This window comes from Xyrauchen texanus, chromosome 2, assembly GCF_025860055.1.
Source record: "Xyrauchen texanus isolate HMW12.3.18 chromosome 2, RBS_HiC_50CHRs, whole genome shotgun sequence".
Classification (NCBI taxonomy): domain Eukaryota; kingdom Metazoa; phylum Chordata; class Actinopteri; order Cypriniformes; family Catostomidae; genus Xyrauchen; species Xyrauchen texanus.
Window position 1 is genome coordinate 48,489,430 of NC_068277.1, and position 22,290 is coordinate 48,511,719.

At 40.4% G+C, this 22,290-nt stretch overlaps 1 protein-coding gene across 1 annotated transcript; it reads right to left on the reverse strand.

Annotated features, from left to right (window-relative positions):
• Positions 1-694: 694 nt before the first annotated feature.
• Positions 695-21,380, reverse strand: ttc17 (tetratricopeptide repeat domain 17). The gene is made up of 25 exons (XM_052147073.1): positions 21,181-21,380; positions 20,679-20,768; positions 20,373-20,542; positions 20,147-20,258; positions 19,922-20,053; positions 18,550-18,659; positions 17,951-18,098; positions 17,604-17,743; positions 17,092-17,252; positions 16,753-16,865; positions 12,883-13,029; positions 12,433-12,548; positions 11,732-11,879; positions 11,470-11,541; positions 9,559-9,783; positions 9,043-9,229; positions 8,233-8,364; positions 6,123-6,385; positions 5,842-5,989; positions 5,593-5,713; positions 2,335-2,494; positions 2,151-2,234; positions 1,887-2,006; positions 1,170-1,313; positions 695-1,085 (listed from the first exon to the last, which is right to left on the reverse strand). Exons 1-25 carry the CDS (start codon positions 21,346-21,348, stop codon positions 954-956), a joined length of 3,543 nt encoding a protein of 1,180 aa, XP_052003033.1. The 5' UTR covers positions 21,349-21,380; the 3' UTR covers positions 695-953.
• Positions 21,381-22,290: the final 910 nt, after the last annotated feature.

The following is a 22,290-nucleotide window of genomic DNA, read 5'->3' on the forward strand; positions in this document are numbered from 1 at the left end:
TATTGAGTAAAACATTTAAAAAATAACCAGTGTTGTCTTTAAATAACACTGAGCATTTGTGATTCAAGTTCAGTTTTGTAAAATAATTTGAAAACAATCATAAACGTCTTTCGACACCTTATGTCCACTTTAATTTCTGAGGAACCTGCATGTTTGTATATAGACTATGGACACCAAAAAAGTGTTTACCATGACTTTAAGTATTAAATATAGAATAACAACACAGAACAGATCTTTAGATCTTGATATTTTAAGTCAACAGCTCAGCTGTTAAAAAATGGTTACGCAAATGGAACAATGCTTTGCTTTAAACAACATTACCTCTTCATTAAAGGTGCCTTTTCAAAAATGAATTTCAAAAAATCAAGTTAACAATACAAACCATATTCTTGCAGAAGTTTTGTTCAACTTAAATATTTGCAATGTTCCCCATTATATGCTTTAGCCGGCTTTGATGTCAGAAACAAGGAAATCATCGGATCATAAGAGCCTAGATGACAGCAAAATGTAATCACCTGAATTACTACGATTAGCACTAAGTTTGAGAATGCATATGTAATGGAAAGGGTTATAGCATTTCTTTTAACAGTATTTTCTCTTAATGATACAATCCTGAGACAACCATTATATTATATATATAGATGTAGCAGCTATTGCTGAGAGTGAACAGATGAACAAACCACATTATGGGGGGTTATTATTCAGGTACAGTCTGGCATTCAATGTCAGGCACACTGAAATCTTGTACAGATTTAAGTGACCCTTTTTGTAATACCAGCAATAATAATATCCCTTAATATATCAAGATGTTTTCTTAAAAAAAAAAAAAAAGCAACCCGTAAGCCATAAAACATAATTATAAAATGTTGTTAATGATTGGGAAAAAAGGGTAACCGTTTTTCAGAGATCAACTGAAACATAACCTTATAGAAAATGTGTGTGCATGTGTGTCTTCAGGGAACTCGCCGGTCCCTCTTGGAGAGGAGGTAACACTGGATGGTGCGTAGGCGGTCTTTGGCTGGCCCAAACTCTGGCTGGAGTTTTAGAGTCGACTCGTACCAATGCATGGCTTTCTCAAACTCCTCCTATTAAGAGATATTTTAAATGTATATGCAACTCTTCATGTCAATAAAATCCTTGGTAACACTGAGTGTCTCAATATTACTGACCATTGCTATGTAGACATTTGCCAGAGTAAAATGGTTGACCACAAAGTGAGGAGCAATTTCCACTGCCATGCGCGCCACAGTTAGGGCATCTTCCCATAGCCGTGCATTTTGGAAGATGTTGGCAAGACTGATGAGGGGGACATCCTAAAAGAACATGGGAATGAATCATTAATTTTAACATCATGCTGTAAAGTTGGCTAATGCATAAACCAGCCAAAGGAACAATTTGCCAAATAAATTTAAAGTTTGCCATCATGTTCCAACCACATATTTCTTCTGTGAAACACAAAATGAAATGTCCGTGCTGCTCTTTTCCATACAACAAAAAATGCACCATAAAAGTAGTCCATGCACTATATTCCAAGTCTTCTGGAGACATATAAAAGCTTTTTTTTTTTTTTTTTTTAGGAATAAACCACAACTTAAGCCGTTATTCACTGGAAATCTTCTTATTGCCAGTGCGCACACATCTCATTTGTGCCATTGCTTCTTGCATGTCACGTGGCCGATTGTGACACAGAAATCATGATGGCAAATGAGATTTGAGAACTAGTCTCCACTTTCGTTGTATGGAAATCCAAAGCTCTGACATTCTTTTGTGTTTCACAGAAGAAAGAATATTATACAACAATGCAGGTGAGCAAATGAAAAGAAAAAAACATTTTGGCTGAACCATTCCTTTCAGATAGTTGTAAGAGAGTGAGAATGAGCACAAACCTTCATGTGGTGAGGAGCGCAGTTTAGAGCCTGACGGAGGCAGTCAATGGCTCTCTTTCCTTGACCTTTAACCCTCCAGTACAATGCTGCCATACTGGACAGAACCCAGGAGGTCTGATTCTAAACGGACAAACACCAAAAACATAAATGTAACAAAGTCTGTCACGTAATACCAATCACTGATAAATTTCCCAGTTGATCACAAAACTTTAAATCTAACAGTCCTAGTTACATTCCCACAGCAGACAACAATCAATGCCATACCTTTTCCAACACCTTAGCAATGCGTGTTCCCACTTGCTCAAAGGACTGCTGGGGAAATTTATCTTTTCCCAAATTCTGCAAAACCTGTGACAGAGAATGATGATGAGACAAGACATCCACAAACATCAGAAACTCTCAGGTCAACAGAGTCAGCCAAGGGCATAAACAGAAAGAGTGAAAGAACCTCTCTCAGCTGACTCTCTCCGGTATAGTGGATGCCTCCACGGTTGGCCACACCGCTCAGATGGTCTAGGGTGTGCATACTAGCAGGGAGGTTTGCATTACACACCGGCTCCACTGCAGGCTCTTGAAGTGGAGTGGCAAAGTCTATATGATCTGTGATACTGTGGGGAGAGCAGTTATGAGATATGTTAGTGGAACAAAACAATCTGTGGCAATAGTACACTAAAAAAATAAATAATAATATGTCCATATTTACACAAACTAATGCCACTTCAAACCCAATGACTTTCTTCCTTGGAACACGAAAGAAAAAAAAAAAAAAAAAAGGTACAGCTTTTTGCCATACAATGAAAGTGAATATCGACTCTGGGCTATCAAGCTCCACAGAAGGAGAAAATTGCAGGGTCAAAAACATCAATCCACATTAGTTCTTGTGTGTCTTGTGACTAAGCAACAAACCTGTGCCGTAGTCACGGTATCGCAATAAGTGGGAGTGATTTGATAAATAACAATTTGATCAATGATTTGCTTAGAACTATCGCATTAATTCAGCACAATTAATGATATATTTTAAAAAAACATTACCTCCATTGGAGCCATTCAAGCTTAAAGTGCCACCTGTTTTCAGCAGGAGGCATTAAGCGAAACTCCAGCTGTATAGGCAACAAACCACACTCAGACTTGCTTGATACACTCACACTTGCTTGATACTTGTGACAGCACAAGATGAGGATGCATTATTGCGTTCAAACACAGCTGGACAGTGCGCAATAGAGAACAACAGTCTGGTTCCACAAGTAAAACTACAATTGTTTTTTGTTGGATAGATTATTTGATATTCAACAATAACTTACAAACCATTAAACCAGCAAACCATTACTGTGAACTCAGAGGTTGTTCATCAATGGTAGTGCCTTTGTTGAAGCTATCATGCAGCATAAACTTAATTATTTAAAAATCATGTTTAATGGCCAAATTCCTGGTGAACAGCTACATTACCTATGGTACAGCAGAGATAGATCCACCAATTGGAGAACCACGGTCAGCAAAGCCTGCGAAAAGAGCCCTGCAGGGACCGCTTAACCCCATGGTGAACCGTGAATTATGCAATGGAGTCGGTGTCTCTTCACCCTTAAACTACATATATAAAACGTGTGTGCACACACACACACACACACACACACACACACACACACACACACAACAAATTTATTAAAAATAAAAAACGAAAACAAAAATCACATGTACATAAGTATTCACAGCCTTTGCCATGACACTCAAAATTGAGCTCAGGTGCATCCTGTTTCCACTGATCATCCTTGAGATGTTTCTACAACTTCATTGGAGTCCACCTGTGATAAATTCAGTTGATTGGACATGATTTGGAAAGGCACACCCCAGTCTATATAAGGTCCCACAGTTAACAGTGCATGTCAGAGCACAAACCAAGCCATGAAGTCCAAGGAATTGTCTGTAGACCTCCGAGACCGGATTGTATCGAGGCACAGATCTGGGGAAGGGTACAGAAAAATGTCTGCAGCATTGAAGGTCCCAATGAGCACAGTGGCCTCCATCATCTGTAAATGGAAGTTTGGAACCACCAGGACTCTTCCTAGAGCTGGCCGCCCGGCCAAACTGCGCAATCAGGGGAGAAGGGCCTTAGTCAGGGAGGTGACCAAGAACCCGATGGTCACTCTGACAGAGCTCCAGCATTTCTCTGTGGAGAGAGGAGAACCTTCCAGAAGAACAACCATCTCTGCAGCACTCCACCAATCAGGCCTGTATGGTAGAGTGGCCAGACGGAAGCCACTCCTCTGTAAAAGGCACATGACAGCCTGCCTGGAGTTTGCCAAAAGGCACCTGAAGGACTCTCAGACCATGAGAAACAAAATTCTCTGGTCTGATGAAACAAAGACTGAACTCTTGCCCTGAATGGCAAGCGTCATGTCTGGAGGAAACCAGGCACCGCTTATCACCTGGCCAATACCATCCCTACAGTGAAGCATGGTGGTGGCAGCATCATGCTGTGGGGATGTTTTTCAGCGGCAGGAACTGGGAGACTAGTCAGGATCGAGGGAAAGATGAATGCAGCAATGTACAGAGACATCCTTGATGAAAACCTGATCCAGAGCGCTCTGGACCTCAGACTGGGACGAAGGTTCATCTTCCAACAGGACAACCCTAAACACACAGCCAAGATAACAAAGGAGTGGCTATGGGACAACTCTGAATGTCCTTGAGTGGCCCAGCCAGAGCCCAGACTTGAACCCGATTGAACATCTCTGGAGAGATCTGAAAATGGCTGTGCACCTATGCTCCCTATCCAACCTGATGGAGCTTGAGAGGTCCTGCAAAGAAGAATGGTGTGCCAAGCTTGTAGCATCACACTCAAATTCTTGAGGCTGTAATTGGTGCCAAAAGTGCTTCAACAAAATATTGAGCAAAGGCTGTGAATGCTTCTGTACATGTGATTTTTTTTTCTTCATTTTTTTATTTTAAATATATTTGCAAAGATTTCAAACAAACTTCATTCATGTTGTCATTATGGGGTACTGTTTGCAGAATTTTGAGGAAAACAATGAATTTAATACATTTTGGAATGCGCTGTGAATACTTTCCGGATGCACTATAATGTACATATCGGAATATTTTGCAATAAACGTAAAATATATTTGGTTCTATACTCAAGCAACAACCTAAAAATCAATCGTTTTACATATTTCCATTGCTTTTTATTCGCAATGCTTGATGGGATTGTAGTTTGTGTGCTTGTGAAAGTCGTAAGTACACAGTCTTGTCTTTGTTTTATGGCAAATAATTATTTGAAAATCGGACAAAGTTTATAATGTTGTGATACACCTCGGAACTGATTGGTTTGGCTCATGGCTTATCACTCCTTTATAAAGGATTTTATGAAAAGCCTATGGAAAAAATACTTCCAGTTTCAAACATTGTTTAACTTTACACGGCTACCCTTAAAAACACTTTATATGACACGACACAACCACAACAATTGACAGCCCTAGATTTGATATAACAAATGAAATGTGTTGTGATCATATGGCTTCAATTTGAATATAATGCACAAGCCATAACGCTACTTTTACGGTGGTTTTTGTCCTTTTTGGAGCTTCACAGCCCAGTGTCACTACTATTAAGGCAAGAAGCCTTAATTCCACGGAAGAAAGCCATACAGAGGTTTAGAGCGACAAAAGGAGTTAATAATCAGAATTTTCATTTGAAAACACAGTGATCCTACTCTATGTTCTTGGCTGACACAGCGAGCCAGGTACTGGCCACAGTAGTAAGGTCTACACGACGTGTGCGATGACATTCTTCGGGACCTGGCCAACCCAGACTGCTGTAGTCCTTCCATCTCTCTACAAACACAAAACAGCATGTCAGTAAAAATGCCTTCTGCAGCTACAGCACCAGTAGAATAATTTTGGTGCTAATAAAGGCGGCACACACTGTGCATTGCTGAAAAAGAGCAGTTCATTCTCAGCACCTGAGGGTCCAGGCGAGGGGATTGTGGGCCCACTGATCTCCAAGACGGAGTTGCTTGTAGATGGTTCACCCTGATGAATATCTCCTCCCACCCATCCCTCAGAGGTATCAGTTTTGTGCTTTTTCACTCGTTTCACCTGGAATGTGATCTGAAGAATTGAAGAGAACGTTGACAACTGAACCCACTTAGATTGTTCAAGTTTTGTAACTTTTCAAGAGACAGACACACACACACACAATGAGAGTGAATAGATACCATTACAGGAGTAAAACAAGACATACCCATTCGGCTCCCTCATCATCCTCACAGTTGCCAAAGCAGGGTCCTCCACTTCTAGCCCCCATGACCTTATCATTTTTCAGCACGCGAATGCCCCGCAGGTCCCCCGTCTTTCCATTCATGTCTAGAGCCCCCTCAAATGCTCCAATCAGTTCCTCTCTTAGCCGCCAGTCCTGTTCCTCTACTTCCACCCCCTCAGTCTTCTGGTCTCTGCCTCTCTCCTGCCCACGCGCCTCCCCTGAGCCGTTACTGTCCACCACCACTTCTGCAGAGAACAAGACAGAGCAGAGAGAAAATAAGTGGAAAGAGGAAGTAATAAGTACAGCTGTGAGTGCTGCTAGTTAAGGAATAAGTTGGATTAATTAGTCCTTTAAGAACAGCGCATTCAATATTAGAGCTGGTTATGATACAGATTTCCCGATTCGATTAAATTCCGATTTACAAGCTCTCGGTTCAATTGCAATTTTGATTTTATAACAATTCATATGGGTATATTCCAGTTATAATATCCTTTTTTCTTACAAATTAAAGAAATTCTCTAACAGCTAATGCTGTTAGTTATACAGGAGACCTTCTAACTTGGTAAATTGAGAAAAATGTACATTTATCAGGGTTCCCACTCTTTATGGTGTGGCTTGCTTCACTTTCACAATTTTGTTCAGTTTCATTAATTGATTCGTTTAGTGACCACTTCTGGATATGCTAATAGATGCTGACAAATGAGTGTGTGTGTGGTCCAATGAGTCCAGATTTACCATATTCCAAAGCTATGGGTGCGTCAGGGTAAGAAGGGAAGCCCATGAAGCAATGTACCCTTCATGTATGATGTCCACTGTACAAGCCTCTGAAGGCAGTGTTATGATCTGGGGTTGCCTCAATTGGTCAGGTCTAGACTTAGCAACATTATTCGGCAATAAAATGAAGTAAGCTGACAACCTGAAATGTACTGAATGGCCAGGTTATCCCATCAATGGATTTTTTCCATTTCTGATGGCACAGGCATATTCCAGGATGACATGCCAAGATTCATTGGGCTCAAATTGTGAAAGAGTTGTTCAGGGAGAATGAGGAATCATTTGAACACATGAATTTGCCACCACAGACTCTGACCTTATCCCCATTGAGTCTTTGGGATATGCTGGAGAAGACTTTATGGAGTGTTTGACTCTCCCGTCATCAATACAAGATCTCTGGAAAAAAAATGATGCAACTCTGGATGGAAAAATATGTTGTGTCGTTGCATAAGGTTGTAGAAGAAATGCCATGACAAATGCGCACCATAATCAAAGGTAAAGGCGGTCCAACGAAGTCGTAGAGTATGTACATTTTTGTTATGGCAATGGCAAAGCAGTGTACAATGTCAAGATAAATGCAGTAGGTAACCAGAGTAAACTACGCATACAGAATTGGCTAATTGTGCACAGTATACATACTGCAAAAATAATACGTTTATGGTATAAATGCTTGTCAGAGCATAGACACATAACTCTCTTAAAAGGAATCGTTTTGGCTGAGAAACAGACCAAAATTGAACTCCTTTTTTGCAATAAATCTTGATATCTGCGGTCTCCTTGGCACTATCGTAATTTGAATCATCACATGCACTACGCCCATGTACTCTTGTGCATGCGCCAAGCACAAGGGAGTTTAATGGAGTTTCAAATCTTGATCACGCCAAGGACTTAGTTGCAATTGGTTTACAAGGTTTTTAGTTACAAAACCGATCAAACTACTTCACAAGACATGGATTAAACCATTAGAGTTGTATGGATTACATTTATGCTGCCTTTATGTCCTTTTTGGAGCTTGAAAATGTTGGACCCCATTGACTTGCATTGTATGGACATAAGCACATCATAGCTCAATCAAAATATTTTAGGTTGTGTTCTGTAGAAGAAAGAAAGTCATACGAGTTTGAGATGGCATTAGGGTGAGTAAATGAGAATAACAAATTTTGGGTGAACTACTAAACTCCATTAACAAGGTCAAATTCCATCAGTATATCACAGAAGTCTAACAACCGTAACAATTCAAACTCACAGCGGCGACCTATCTGAAGTCAACATCATACACTGAAAAAGCAGCACCATTGAGCTCCATTATTAATCTTACTCTCAAAGAGGAGCGAGTCTTCTAAAGCAGACACAGGAATGGCATCACTGTCCCATGCCTCCTGCCTGCCACTGCTGCCCGAGTCCCAGTCCTCCAGCTCCGAGTCTTCCTCTGCCTCACAGCCAGAGTTAGCTACAAACAAACAAACACACACACACACACACACACACACACACACACACACACACACACACACACACACACACACACGTTGCTTAACTTACATTCATCAAATTATTGTTAAAAAAAAAAAAACAATCAAAAAAAAGATACAGCCAGACGCAGAAGGTAGAAACAAAGCCCACTTTGATACAAACATATAATTTGTGCTGTTGTCTATGTTGGCATGTTAGTTAAAAAGGGGGTTGCCATATAAATCCCTAAATCAATACCTCAGAGTTCCCCCCAATGAGAAGAGGACAATGCATTCATTTTTGTCTGCAGAGTGCAGCAACATCTAAATAAAGCCTGTGCTATTTTCAGTGCCCTGAATTATTGAGGACACGATTTCGCTATTTCAAAGTCTCTCTCACTCAGAAGAGTGCCAGGGGAGAGAGAGCTGGGCTAGAGAAGGGGAGCAGCACAGGATGCGGAGGAGAAGAGAAAAGGGGAGCATAGGGGAGGGGAGAGGGAAAGCAGCAAACCCAGAGTAAAGGGTCTAAAATTGGCTCAAAGATTACAGTTCCTGGGCTATAAAAAGAGCACAGAGTGATCTGTCGCTGAGGCTGCAATAAGGGAGAGGGAAGGAGTGAGTGATGGAGGAAGGTGAAGTGGGGTAGCTGTCTCTTTTCAGCTGAAGAAGCTACTCACACAGGCAGGCCTGGTGCTGGAGATTGTAGAGGAAGGGATAGAACTGGATGCAGCGCATTAGAGGCAGGCTGGCACGACACTGGGGACAGTGCACTGTGAGGGTCAGGGCATGACGAAACACAGTCAGAGCGCCAGACAGGTTTCCCTGAGAGAGATAAACGCTCACCAGACTTAACAGGGTGTGAGGCTGTTTTGAAAGAAAGACACACATAGAGAGAAAGGGTTAATCATACAGACAATTACTTTCTATTAATTAAAAAGTTACATCAAGTGATTTGTGATTGCAAAATGTCTAGCCTAACAGAAATAAATAAATACTACTGGGGGGGCATCCCACACATTCCCCCTTAACTCTAGTCTGGCATGCATCAATGAAAAATCTTCACAGAATTAACCATTTCAAGTATTTTAAATTCATTGGCTAATGGCTCTGCAACATCAAAATAACCTAGGTGTTTAAAGTCTGCTTTTAAAAGCTGTGGTCACTCTCTACTGTAGGTCAGTGTCAATAAATACCTCTGATTGGTTGATCTGCAGGGCCTGTTGCAGCAGCTCATGGGCCGCATCATGCAGGCCATAGTGGAGCAGCAGGTTAGCAGTATTGACCAGCGGTATGTCCCTGTACTGGGGAGGAGCAGAATCCATTGCCTGACGCAAGCACAGCAAAGCTTGTGCTCCATTTCCTTTGGCACGCCAGAACAGACCTGCCTCATTCTGCATCAACCACTGTGGTCCAGTCATCTAAGAGAGTGTTAAATGCAAAGTCAAATTTTGCTACTGGTTTATATTCAAAAAAATGGAACCGTAAACGGACAGAAAAAAGCTTGTTGACATCCAAAAAAGGCAGATAACAATTTCAAAGATGTTCAAGTTGGAGATTTCAAACAGTGATAGACCAATATATGGGCCAGGCCAATTAACTGGCTGATATTTGGTATTTTTTAGATTATTGGCATTAGCCCATAACCACACCCACATGGCTGATTAATCCCCTTGTGTCAGTTACAAAAAAATAGTAACAGCCTTGTCAAAGGATGGTACAAATGTTCTGAATTTTTAGACATTTTAAAATATGGTATCAACTAAATTATTCATTTAATTTGAGTAATTCTGTCCGTTTCATTTGCTATCATTACATTGTGTTATATGGCCTGTGCTCAAGCCACTGAAAATCCCTTTCCAGTTAACCAAACGATCAAAGTTTTTTTTCCCCTTTACATTTACTTCCGGTCACATCTGTACTTTCCACATCTCCATATTTCCTTAGTTGCAAGATCCACATCCTTCATGCTTACAGAAGTTTCCTATCAGTCAGATTTTAATTGGGTTGTGAATCTAATAAATAAAATTTAACTAAATCACACAGTTTTCTGTGATTAATCGCAATTAATCACGATACATTGTTAAAACGAATATTAAAATCTAAATCAAATATATATTTACTTCATACGTCGTCTCAAATTATGATCGAAAGAACTAGGTCGCGAGTACAAGCGGCCGAAATGGGTTTCCTCAGAAGGGTGGTGGGCTTCTCCCTTAGAGATATGGTGAGGACCTCAGTCATCCGTGAGGAGCTTGGAGCCTTTGCTTCGAAAGGAGCCAGTTGAAGTGATTTGGGCATCTGGTAAGCATGGCCCGGGGCACGTCCAGATGGGAGGAGGCCTCACGGAAGACCCAGGACTAGGTGGAGAGATTACATCTCCACACTGGCCTGGGAACGCCTCGGGGTCCCCCAGTCAGAGCTGGTTAATGGGGAAGTTTGAGGTGCCCTGCTGGAGCTGCTGCCCCCGTGACCGACTTCGGATAAGTGGTTGAAAATGGATGGATGGATGGTTGTCTCAAATAACTTGCAAGAATCATCATTTATTTTAATAAATGTGCATGTTAAATTGTTCTTTTTTGCGGTTAGAGTTCAATTAGACATTTTTAAAAAGGTATGAATTTTTTATTCAAGTATATATACACATGCCGCAGGCAGAGTCAATTCATATCAAGATTTAATCTAAGTGAATATTTCCAAGCACTATTAGACACTGTACATACAGACATAAAACTTGAATGCTGAAGCTTAATTTGCTAAAGTTTAAAATCTCAAAACTTTCATTTTTATTGGCTTCCGTTCACTCTGAATTTCTCCCACTCTCACGCACGCACGCAATTTCACTTTTGACACAGACTGGTTCAGATGACATCAAGAGAGCTTTTTCAGGTGATGCGAAAAGGCAGCTTGCCCGTATCTCTCCCACACTTAGCTCACCACTTGCAAGATTTTAGTCTAATTTGTAATCATATGAATCAATTGCATTGCGATTTTCTAATTTATTAAAATCTTGGGGCTTTTTGGACCTCCACAAAAACGCAAATGTTGAATCTGCTAATGCATAAGTACATTAACAAGTAACAATGTTACTTAAACCATTCTTTTACCTTGTCAAGAGCCTGAGCGATCAGTGCTCCAGTTTGCTCCAAGCTCTTTCCACCACTGCGCTTCAGTAACACCTGCACCAAACACACATACACACTCAACTCGAGAAGAATGACTCACCTGTGAAAACACAACACTCCTACATACTAAATAACTCCCCTCGCTCTATATACCTGCACTAATAGTTCAGGCAAGCTAAGATTTTGGCATTTTCCAAGAAAGATCTCATTTAAAACGGACTGCGTTGACTAGCCAGGTTCATACCTCTGCTGCATGTGGATCAGGCAGCTCCTTTTCTAAGGCCCAGACCACAAAGCTCAGAGGGTCTCTAGCAGTGATATGATTCTTAAAGCTGCAGTTCGGGGTCTTTCCTGGTGGTGGACTTCTGTTATCCAAGAGGATATTCAAAGCCCTGGAAACATAACAAATAACAAGCATTTGAATAATACAATTACAAGAAAGTTGAGAAGGAAAAACAGTACATATCTATATAATCACACACACACAAAATTGTGTAGGTCCCCCTCATGCACCAAACCGCATCTCAGAACAGCATTCTGGATGCACACTGGATGCTCACTTTTGGTTCGGTCACCATTGTGAGCAAATTCTAGAAACTGTTGTGTGTGAAAATCCCAGGAGATCAGCAGTTACAGCTGATTTGGCAGCATGAGGGGGACCTACACAATATTAGGCAGGTGGTTTTAATGTTGTGGCTGATCGGTATATATACACAGGGTTCAAAGTTTGTGAATAAAACAAAATATATATGTCATGTGCGTATTTTCATATTTTTAACTAACATTTTAATTTAAGAGTAACTGATTATTCTTTTTTTTTGTGGGTTAGAGTACTCTACTACAAAATTACTCAGAAATACCCATCCCTCTGTCAAGCATGTTGTATTGTTGTGTAATTTTATGGATTGTAATATGAGGAGTTTGTTACAATGTCACATATCTTACTTAAAGTTGCGGGACTCAGGGGACAGGTAATAGGTGGGCAGTAGGTGAGCAGGAGGAATGGTGGAGAATCGCTGTGCACAGTCTGACCTCCTTGGCCACAGTACACTCTGACTCACCTATTCACACACAAGGATACAGAATTTGACCTTTACTGTAGGACACACAAGGGCAATAAAGACATGTGTTCTAGCATGCATACATGGAAACATAATGACAACTAGGCCCACAAGAAATCTGTGCCAATAGAACCTTTAGGCTTTCAGTTACCAATAAGATGTAGGACTCGCAGTTCTGCTCACCACATTGATGCTTTTTAAACACATTTCACAGAAACAGTGAAAAGATTTCACTTGTCCTGTTGATGACCAGCAATGTGCAAATTTTTGCCAAATTAAAACACGCACGCACGCACGCACGCACACGCACGCACGCACACACACAAGCTCTTACGTCAGAGGTGGTGGACTCCTTGTCCCAGTGGGTAGCAGGTTCATGTCCTAAGGACATGGTGTAGGACTGCAGAGGACTGTGACTCTCATTCACACTCAATTCAGACACCAGAGCAACACTGCTGGCTATGGAAACCTCTTCGCCAAACTACACATGCACACACAAACAAAACATTTCACAGAGAAAGAGGAGATAAACATTTAAGCAATATCACACAAGCAAGTGCTGTTTAACAGAATAGTCAACCAAATTCAGTTCAACAGCATCAAGAAACAGACATTTTAACACAATACTTAAGCTAATTTTGTTTTGCTCCAACTACAACAGGCCCACAAGAATCCAATTCAGGGCAAGCATAGTGATACAAAGAGCAAAACAATCCAGTGCTCTTATTCCAAATATCAGCACTTTGGGAACACCCTTTGACTGTTGTATACATATAAAGTTGTCAAATTAAAATTTGAAATTCAAATAATCGTCGAATTGAAGATAAAAGTACACATTCAAAATGCTAAAATGAGCATTTCTTGGGCTAAAACAGGAGCAGTGCAAAGAATAAGGGTCTCGACACGCCTTTTAAAGGTTGAATTTACTTTTAAATTGACAGCATCTAAAACAAAAGAGCATCGTTACTGCATGAGATGCTGAAAAAAATAAAATAAACAGCATGTCACATGGGCCTAGGTAGCTCAGCGAGTATTGACGCTGACTACCAACCCTGGAGTCGCGGGTTCGAATCCAGGGTGTGTAACTCCAGCCAGGTCTCCTAAGCAACCAAATTGGCCCGGTTGCTAGGGAGGGTATAGTCACATGGGGTAACCTCCTTGTGGCTCATGCTCTCAGTGGGATGTGTGGCAAGTTGTGTGTGGATCGCGGAGCCTCCACATGACGCGAGTATCTGCGGTGTCATGCACATCTAACCACCTGATAAGATGCGCGTATTGACGGTCTCAGAAGCGGAGGCAACTGAGACTTGTCCTCTGCCACCCGGATTGAGGTGAGTAACCGCACCACCACAAGGACGTAGTAAGTAGTGGGAATTGGGCACTCCAAATTGGGATAAAAGGGGATTTAAAATAAAAAATAAAAATTTAAAAACAGCATTTCACAAGACAATGGTCAAAGACAATCCGTTACTTGGAAAAAGACTGTTGCGTTTGGAGTGAATGGCCCCAGAGGTGGAGGTTTTTGGTGGTTGTGTCTTGACTATGCATTGCTCGCTTATCAGCATCTCACTACGCAAGCATATATTTACATACAACTGTATATAATGGAAAATGCAGTAGTACTGCCAGTTTTATGAAGCTCGAGTTCATGGTAGTATTATGGCACCAGTATGTGCAACACTTAAAGGTCCCCTGACATGAAATTTTCACTTTCTGAGGTTTTTTAACATTAATATTAGTTCCCCTAGCCTGTATTTGGTCCCCTCGTGTCTAGAAATTTCAGTCGGTGTAAACAGAGTTTTGGCTATCTTTCTCTGCCTGTGAGAAAATGGCTGATCTTGACAGGCTGATCTTGAATCTCCCCTGTATGACGTCATACGGGGGAAAGGTTAACTCCCCCTTCTCTGCTTTGCCCGCCCAGATAATTCGAGCTAGGAAGTATGAACGCGTGCGATTTTAGTTTATCCTCGAGAGATATCATGGCGTGTGACCGTTCGAAGCACAAAAGTTGCTCAATAATTGAATGCACAAATGATCACAGAAGTCTTTTTTTACTTCCTTCATCCAATCCCCAGAAGGATCAATGGATACATTTCATTTACTCTGGGAATGCACCGACACAACACACCAAATATTTGTATGTCTGCGCCAAACATTTCACAGACGACTGTTTTCACAACATGGGTCAGTTCAGAGCTGGGCATGCTGAACGTCTGAAACTGAAGTCTGGATCAGTACCAACTCTCTTTGGCTCACCTACAAACCTCGGACAAGTCAGTCAACTAATTATATATAATTGTGTTGCTTTACTATTTATGGTTACCTAGCTTGTTACACGTAGAATGTGGCTGTAACATTAGCTATGCAGCTAACAGCCGAGTTACTGTCGCTAATGTAAGGGTAGATAGCATCAGGTATATGTGTGAATACACACACTGTAACGCAAGTGTTGTACACTTCTTTGTTATTTGGATATCCGTTCTCCTGTTGGTGATATGTTTACAAAATTACAGACGTTTCAGATCTCTGCGTACTAGAACATCTAACGTTAGGCACAAAAAAAAAAACAGTTTTTTCCCCATGCTATCTGCACACACTTGGCTAATGAAGCTCATTCTGATTCAAACTGAAATGCTTGAACGACTGCGTGTCTAAGTGCCATTGCAATATATCCAATGTAAACATGCATGGTACCGTTGCCGTAAGCTGGTCAAGACCACACCCACACTACACCTTGCCCCGCCTTTCTCCTCCTCATTAGCATTTAAAACTACAGACACCGAAACGGCACATCTGAAGGAAAGCTCATTATGGGTTGGCTTTTAGTGGCTATAATTCTGTACCAAGGCTGAATTTTGTAAAAGAGATTTCAGATACAGTACTAGGGACCACTAAGGCCTATATCAAAGCCTACAAAAAGAAGCATGTCAGGGGAGCTTTAACAGAACCGCCCATGGAGTCATTTGTTTTCTCATTTTACTTAGTTTTTGAAAATATGAACTGGCTCAATCTATTAACTTTATGAATTTATGCACATTTGTTAACAGCCAGATATGTTCTTTACAATAAACAATCACTACAATGTGGTGCTGATTTGTTCATATCAAGTAGCACAAAAATACTATGGGTGCATCCATTAAGAAGTGATCATACCCATGTCCTATTCCCTTTGTCCTAGACTTTACCAGCATCCACTATGAGAGCTTTGGAGGGCTGAAAGGTGTGGGACTCAAAGATCAAATTTATTAGGAACTCAAATTTCAAGTAATTTTTATTGGAAATTCTGTTTGAAGCAATTGTACAGCATGACTATCGTGATTGTTCTCCCTTCTAAGTATTTATCCCATTTGGAATATTTATATTAGAGCTGTAAGAATTAACGCGTTAATGCATGAGATTAATTTTAAACGTTTAACGCGTTATTTGTTCTTAATTGCAATTAACGTATTTACCGTTAATGCAACATAACCCGCATAAACACTGGTTTGAAGGGCGAAACCCTTCACAACACACACACACCAGAGCTATTCTATCAAGTGGAGCCTACAAGCTTAGCATAGAAGTCCCATAGACATTGAGGGCGGTACTGCCTCAACATGCTAGTTGACAGTTACGCTCGCTCCAATGATTGAACCGCGGAGGTTGTCATCTCAGTAAATAAAAGAATCTCCAAGCACACACACAACTTCCATGACAAAATTACTGAGAAAGGACCTTTAAATAATATTTGTACAAAACAAGCCCAGATGGGACTTGTGATAGGCTAAAGAAATGGTTGATTTCTATGTAAGGTGCATTTTAATTACCACAGAAGCACGTCAAATCTTAACCATCACCAAAACACAGAATGAGATCTATTTGTCTGCAAGTGCTTTTCATGTGGAGTTAAAAAACTGAGTTGATGCCCTGACTTGAATCATGAACGCGGCTTTTCGATTGCTGTAGCAAAGCGGTTAGCCACAGTCTACCGGCAGATTAATATTGTGGAAGATGAGAATTTAAGAGATTTAATAACCATACCAAAACATGCGATTAAAACATTCTCGACTGACAGCACCAACATATAAGTATATATTTAGACAGCTGTGCAATATCAATATTTAAATCTCATTACTAATATGATGCATGCAAAGTAAACAAAGTAATACAATTCATCATTGTGATACATTGAAGAGATACAGAAACAGTTTGTTTTCTGTCTAACCTGAATGTAGTGAACATTTTCAAACCGTTCCCCACGGTGATATCGTACAGGCAAGTCAAAAGGACAGTGCAGGGTGAACTTCTGCTGGCCCATATGGCACATTTGGTGGTTTCCTGAAAATCACAGAAAACCATCAGAAGCCATTTACATTTCGTGTGAGGCTACAGGGGAAGAAAACAAATGTGGCATCAACAAGATAAGATCAGTCAGGCTTGTGCAACAGTAAAACTAGTTTATCCAGTACATTGTGCAATCTTATTTCCTTCTTGTGTTTGTGCATTCATCTACAAGACAGAATCTGTATGACTGGTAAAGAAAGGTGTTGAAATGCAGTCTAACCTAGTTGTGCTTCCTTAGCCATCTGGGTTTCGTGAATGATGTTTCGTAGGATCTGTTCCTCCTGAATGAGCTTGTGTTTGTCCAGCATCTCCTGCTGTTGCAGGTAATGATCGTGCTGCTTCTGGTACTCCTTCAGTTCATTCAGAGTGCGTTGCAAAGACCTGCACGGAGAGACAGAAGCTACTTATTGTCACACACTTTGACAATGAAACCATCATCAATATGAGAAACATTACCAGGAAACAAAAATTGAAAACTCAAAGTTAGAAATGGACAACTTTGCTCATTGGGTTCCGATTTTGTTTATTTGGCTAATAGCAAACTATTGAAAAAAACAAGACAGTTTCACAACAACGCAAAATAAACATATTCAATAACACTTTCATGTTGCATTCAAATAAATCCAGCCCCAAAGCTTATTCAAAAGGACTTGAGAGCTTGAATTACCTTTTTTTATTATTAATATCTTGATAAATGTTACAATATGAGAATACAGATCGTCTGTCTGTTACCGGTGTTGAGCCTCAAGTCTCTGCTCCAACTTCTGCTGACAGAGGACGGCATGTTTCCTCCTGAGGGCCTGCTCAAAGCCTGGCTGAGTCTGCAGGGCCTGCTCATAGCACAGCACTGAGTGATTATACTCCCCCAACATCTACCAGAGAGACAGGAAGTGACAGCAAAGAAATAAAACAGTAATTGAGGGTCATCTGATATGAACAGGGAAAACCGTTCCTAAAGAAAAACTGCCATTTCCGGTCCAGTAGACCGTGAATGTTCACAGAGGATTGTGAGGAAGTTCAAACGGAGTCTAAAAGACCTTTCAGAAACCAATCTCTTTTCTTCCTCATGCTGCACTCACAGCGTAAATGTTGCCCAGGGTATAATGGCTGGTTAGCAGATCGGTGGGGAGATCCAGAGCAGCATGTGCAAGGATAGCGGCGTCAGCTGAGAAGTGTGCTCGGTGAAGTATGTTTGCCATATTGACAAGAGCAATGTCTTTGTGCTGCCTGCAAATAGAGGAAAACAAATATGCAAATGAATGAAAAACAAGGCGACTCTTTTGTGGCATAAACAATGCAGCTCTTTAATTTAATTTAATTTGACCAATTGTCACACATTATACATACATTTCTGCATATACATGGTGAAATTATTTATTTTTCACATATCCCAGCTAAGCTGGGGTCAGAGTGCAGGGTCAGCCATGATACGGCGCCCCTGGAGCAGATAGGTTCAAGGGCCTTGCTCAAGGGCCCAACAGTGGTGTCTTGGTGGTGTTGGGGCTTGAACCCACGACCTTCTGATCAGTAACCCAGAGCCTTAACCGCTGAGCCACCACTGCCCCTTTGTGCAGGAGGCGAGACAATGTTATGTTACTCTGGTTTCGAGTACGGATTCCAAAGTACTGTTGTGTCTCATTATACATTTGGAAGGTGTCCATGTGTCATTTTCCTTTACCTTGGAGAGAAATGGAGGGCACGGACCACACAGTCCACAGCTCGCCTCGGTTCATTCTTCAACCGCCAGTAGAAGGATGCCAGGTTATAAAGCACCCAAGAAGTGGTATTCTTTACATATTGAAAAGGAGGGAGGAAGAGAAAACTAGTTATCATTAATCTTCAAGGGAGGCAGCTTCCGGTGACCATTTCTTGGGATAACTGGTAATCTTTTAACATTGGGGACCACAGGAGATCAAGAGCATCAGGTTCCCACACATACTAATTGATACATTTCAATAACTTCTCCAGCTATTAAGGACTACTGTGCAAGCTTTTAAAAAAAAAAAACAATCTATTTAATGAGATTTCTGGGTGAATTGAGATGTATCAATCATTGGAAATAATAGACTAAAATGAATTATTAGTGTAGAAATGTCTCCAATAACAAAAAACATCCAGAGATTTGACAAGGCTCAATAGGGGATGCAACTCTCTATGACCCCCCCCACACCCCTCCATGTACCCTCTTAAAGACAACTTTGTGTCCCATAGGAAACAGCAATTACCTTTGAGTCACACAGGCAGTTACCCTTGAAGGAGAGACTGATATTATCATTCTGGCTTTCTTTCAAACAAGTTGAAATGAATGGTTCACCCAAATAGAAAATTCTCTCATCATTTACTCACCCTCATGCCATTCAGATGTGGAAGACATTTTCTTCTGCTGAACACATTAAGATTTTTAGAAGAATATCTCAGCTCTGTTGGTCCATACAAATGCAAGTGAATGGTGACCAAAACTTTGAAGGTCCAAAAAGCACATAAAGACAACATGAAAGTAATCCATATGACTACAGTGGTTTAATCATATCATCAGAAGTGATATGATAGATGAGGGTGAGAAACGGATCAATATTTAAATCATTTTTTACTATAAATACTCCTCCGATGAGATTTATAGAAAAAAGGACTTAAATATTGATCTGTTTCTCACCCTCATCTATCATATCACTTCTGGAGATATTGAATAAACCAGTGGTTTACTTTAACTTTTATGCTGCCTTTGTGACTTTTGGAGCTTCAAAGATTTGGCACCATTCACTTGCATTGTATGGACATACAGAGCTGAAATATTCTTCTAAAAATCTTAATTTGTGTGCAGCAGAAGAAAGTAAGTCAAACACATCTGGGATGCCATGACGGGGAGTAAATAATGAGAGAATTTTCATTTTTGGGTGAACTCCACACAACCACAAAAGTACAGTATTTAGCGGATAGAATATATTCGATCAATGCATTCACTATAGAATTTTTTTTAATTCTCTGATATTTCTATGTTTTATATGACTAAGAACCCTGAAGTTAATAAATCAAACAGCATATGAACTTACTTTTAGCAGGGCCTGTTGTATCCGATGCCCAACCTCATCCACACTCTGGCCCAGTTTAAGAGAAAGGGAGGTAAAGATTGGGTCATCCTTTGAAAGCAAGGGGGATGTGAGGTTCACCTTCTCTTGTACACCCTGAGAGAAAAGTCAAAGACATTGAGCATGCATTTAAAAGAAAAAGAAGAACAGAAATGCATGGTGTTAGTGTAAAGCACTCAGTACACTTACTCTGAGGTGCTGAAATGCATGAATGCTATAAGGAAGGTCAATAACATTTGCACAGTCAGGTTTTTCCAGGTCTGGAGGTAGAGCTGACATCTGATCCAAATAATCCTCCGGACTAGAGCATAGTAAAAAATAATAATAATAACTATCCCACACCGAGACCTGAAATATTAATTACAAAAACATGTGAATAGGACCTGTGTGCCCTTTGTAAACAAACTACACTGACTTCACGTCTTTGCTCTCGAGGGATATAAAAGTGCCATCATAGAGATCCAAGTCCCCCAGTGGAACTTTAGCAGCGACACAGTCAGCATCTTCTTTATAGTGCCGCTGCTCTAAACCAGTATCCCGATCCTCGTTCTCTTCTATGTGGATTTTCTGAGCAACTAGTTGCTTCTGCAAAGTGTACAAAAGCACATAATCAGAGAATAGGTCTTTTAAGTGTAGGAAAGCATGCATTCACTTTAGAGGAATTCACAACAGAAGTTTCATCTTAAAGACATAGTAACTTTATGATGAGTAATAACGTCACCTCTAACTTCTTGAGGTAGTTCACACGAGTCTCTTGCTGCATGAAAAGAACTAAATGATGGGGGTGTTTCAAGTTTAGAGGAGAGTCCACCTGTATATTAAAGTCATCAATGCACACAGACAGACCTAGTCACAAACATCTGTTAGACATCAGGTCAGAGGTTTGACACAATGCTGCGAGGGCTGAGGTTGGTTTGAGTTACAAGCTTGATGAACATAAGGAAAGCCATCAAGAAGCCAAAATAGACTGATGATTTTGACAGCATCACTTAATAACTACATATGAGATTAGAGCTCAAACCAAAGCAATCATGGTGTATCATGGCAATAAAACAGCTGTCTTCACATTATTTACACTGCACTCAACACACACAGTCCTATATATGAATGTAACTGAAAGATAATCAGATCAGACAATGATTACTGAAGCTCGCAGCTTTATCTTGTAATGTAAATGTGATCTAGAGACCGACAGAGGGACTAAACCCGACACACTCGCGTACTTGCTGTTGAATTTTGCCGTCCTCCGTCACCACCCAGTGTGTGGTGGCTCGCCCGGGCTCGGCCAACAGCGCCCAGATAAAAATGAACACAGGTCCTCGAACGGACGGGCTCCAAACGCGATTATTAGTGGAATTGGTGCCTAGGCTTTTGCTCTTGTCACCAGCCATCTTTCAAGCATCTGTCCATTCGACCCTAAATACTCGCGTCATTCACTAACATCTGCTTCCGGGTAACACAGTGACCCCACCTCCCACACAATGCATTTCGTTACTAACATCTCGAAAACTGTTCTACATACATCGCAATTTCTTTATAATAGTCTATGTTTTCAGTGCTTTTCTTCCTGAAAGGCTAACATTATTCGACCTGTCTTATGAAATGTGAGAAATTTGGTTTTCCGAGTGCATACGGTATTTACCCAGTATAATTCCTGCATTAACCATACAAAACTACTTCTTTAAATTGCAAAATAAATACGGATACATCCATTCTTACCACACATCCCTTTTTACTCAATAACATTTACCAAATTCTTCCTAAGACAATGATAAAACAAATTATTTGCTTTTTTCAATCCACAGAATTCAAATGTGTATAGTTTAGGAAATGTAAATCTTTTCAAGTTCAGCCAAATAAATCAAATGTATGTGTTTAATATGCTTATTTGATTACTGTGCTTCTCTTCTATATTAAAGGGATAGTTCACACAAAAATGACAATTGTCTCATCATTTTCTTATCCTTGTGCCACCCCAGATGTGTATGAATTTCTTTCCTCTGCTGAAGATTTTTAGAACAATATCACATCTCTGTAGGTCCTTTCAATGCAAGTGAATGGTGACCAGACTTTTGAAAGTCCAAAAAGCAGATAAAAGCATGCTTTTACTATAAATTTTTCTCTCTGCCCAGTAAGTAGCAATATGCATGAAGAAAGCAAATACATTTTTTTTTTTTTTTTAAAGACTGAAAGTGAAAGATGAGATTTATAGTTAAAAAAAAGAAGGACTTCAATATTGATCTGTTTCTCACCCACACCTAACATATCGCTTCTGGAGATATTGATTTAACCACTGGAGTAATTTGGATTACTTCTATGCTGCCTTTGTGATT

Coding starts and splice junctions, on each gene's coding strand:
- ttc17 (XM_052147073.1), bottom strand. CDS start 21,348: ATGGCTGGTGACAAGAGCAAAAGCCTAGGCACCAATTCCACTAATAAT. Junction 20,259..20,372: donor CTCGAGAGCAAAGACGTGAA/GTCAGTGTAGTT, acceptor ACTATGCTCTAG/TCCGGAGGATTATTTGGATC. Junction 2,235..2,334: donor GAGAGAGTCAGCTGAGAGAG/GTTCTTTCACTC, acceptor TCTCTGTCACAG/GTTTTGCAGAATTTGGGAAA.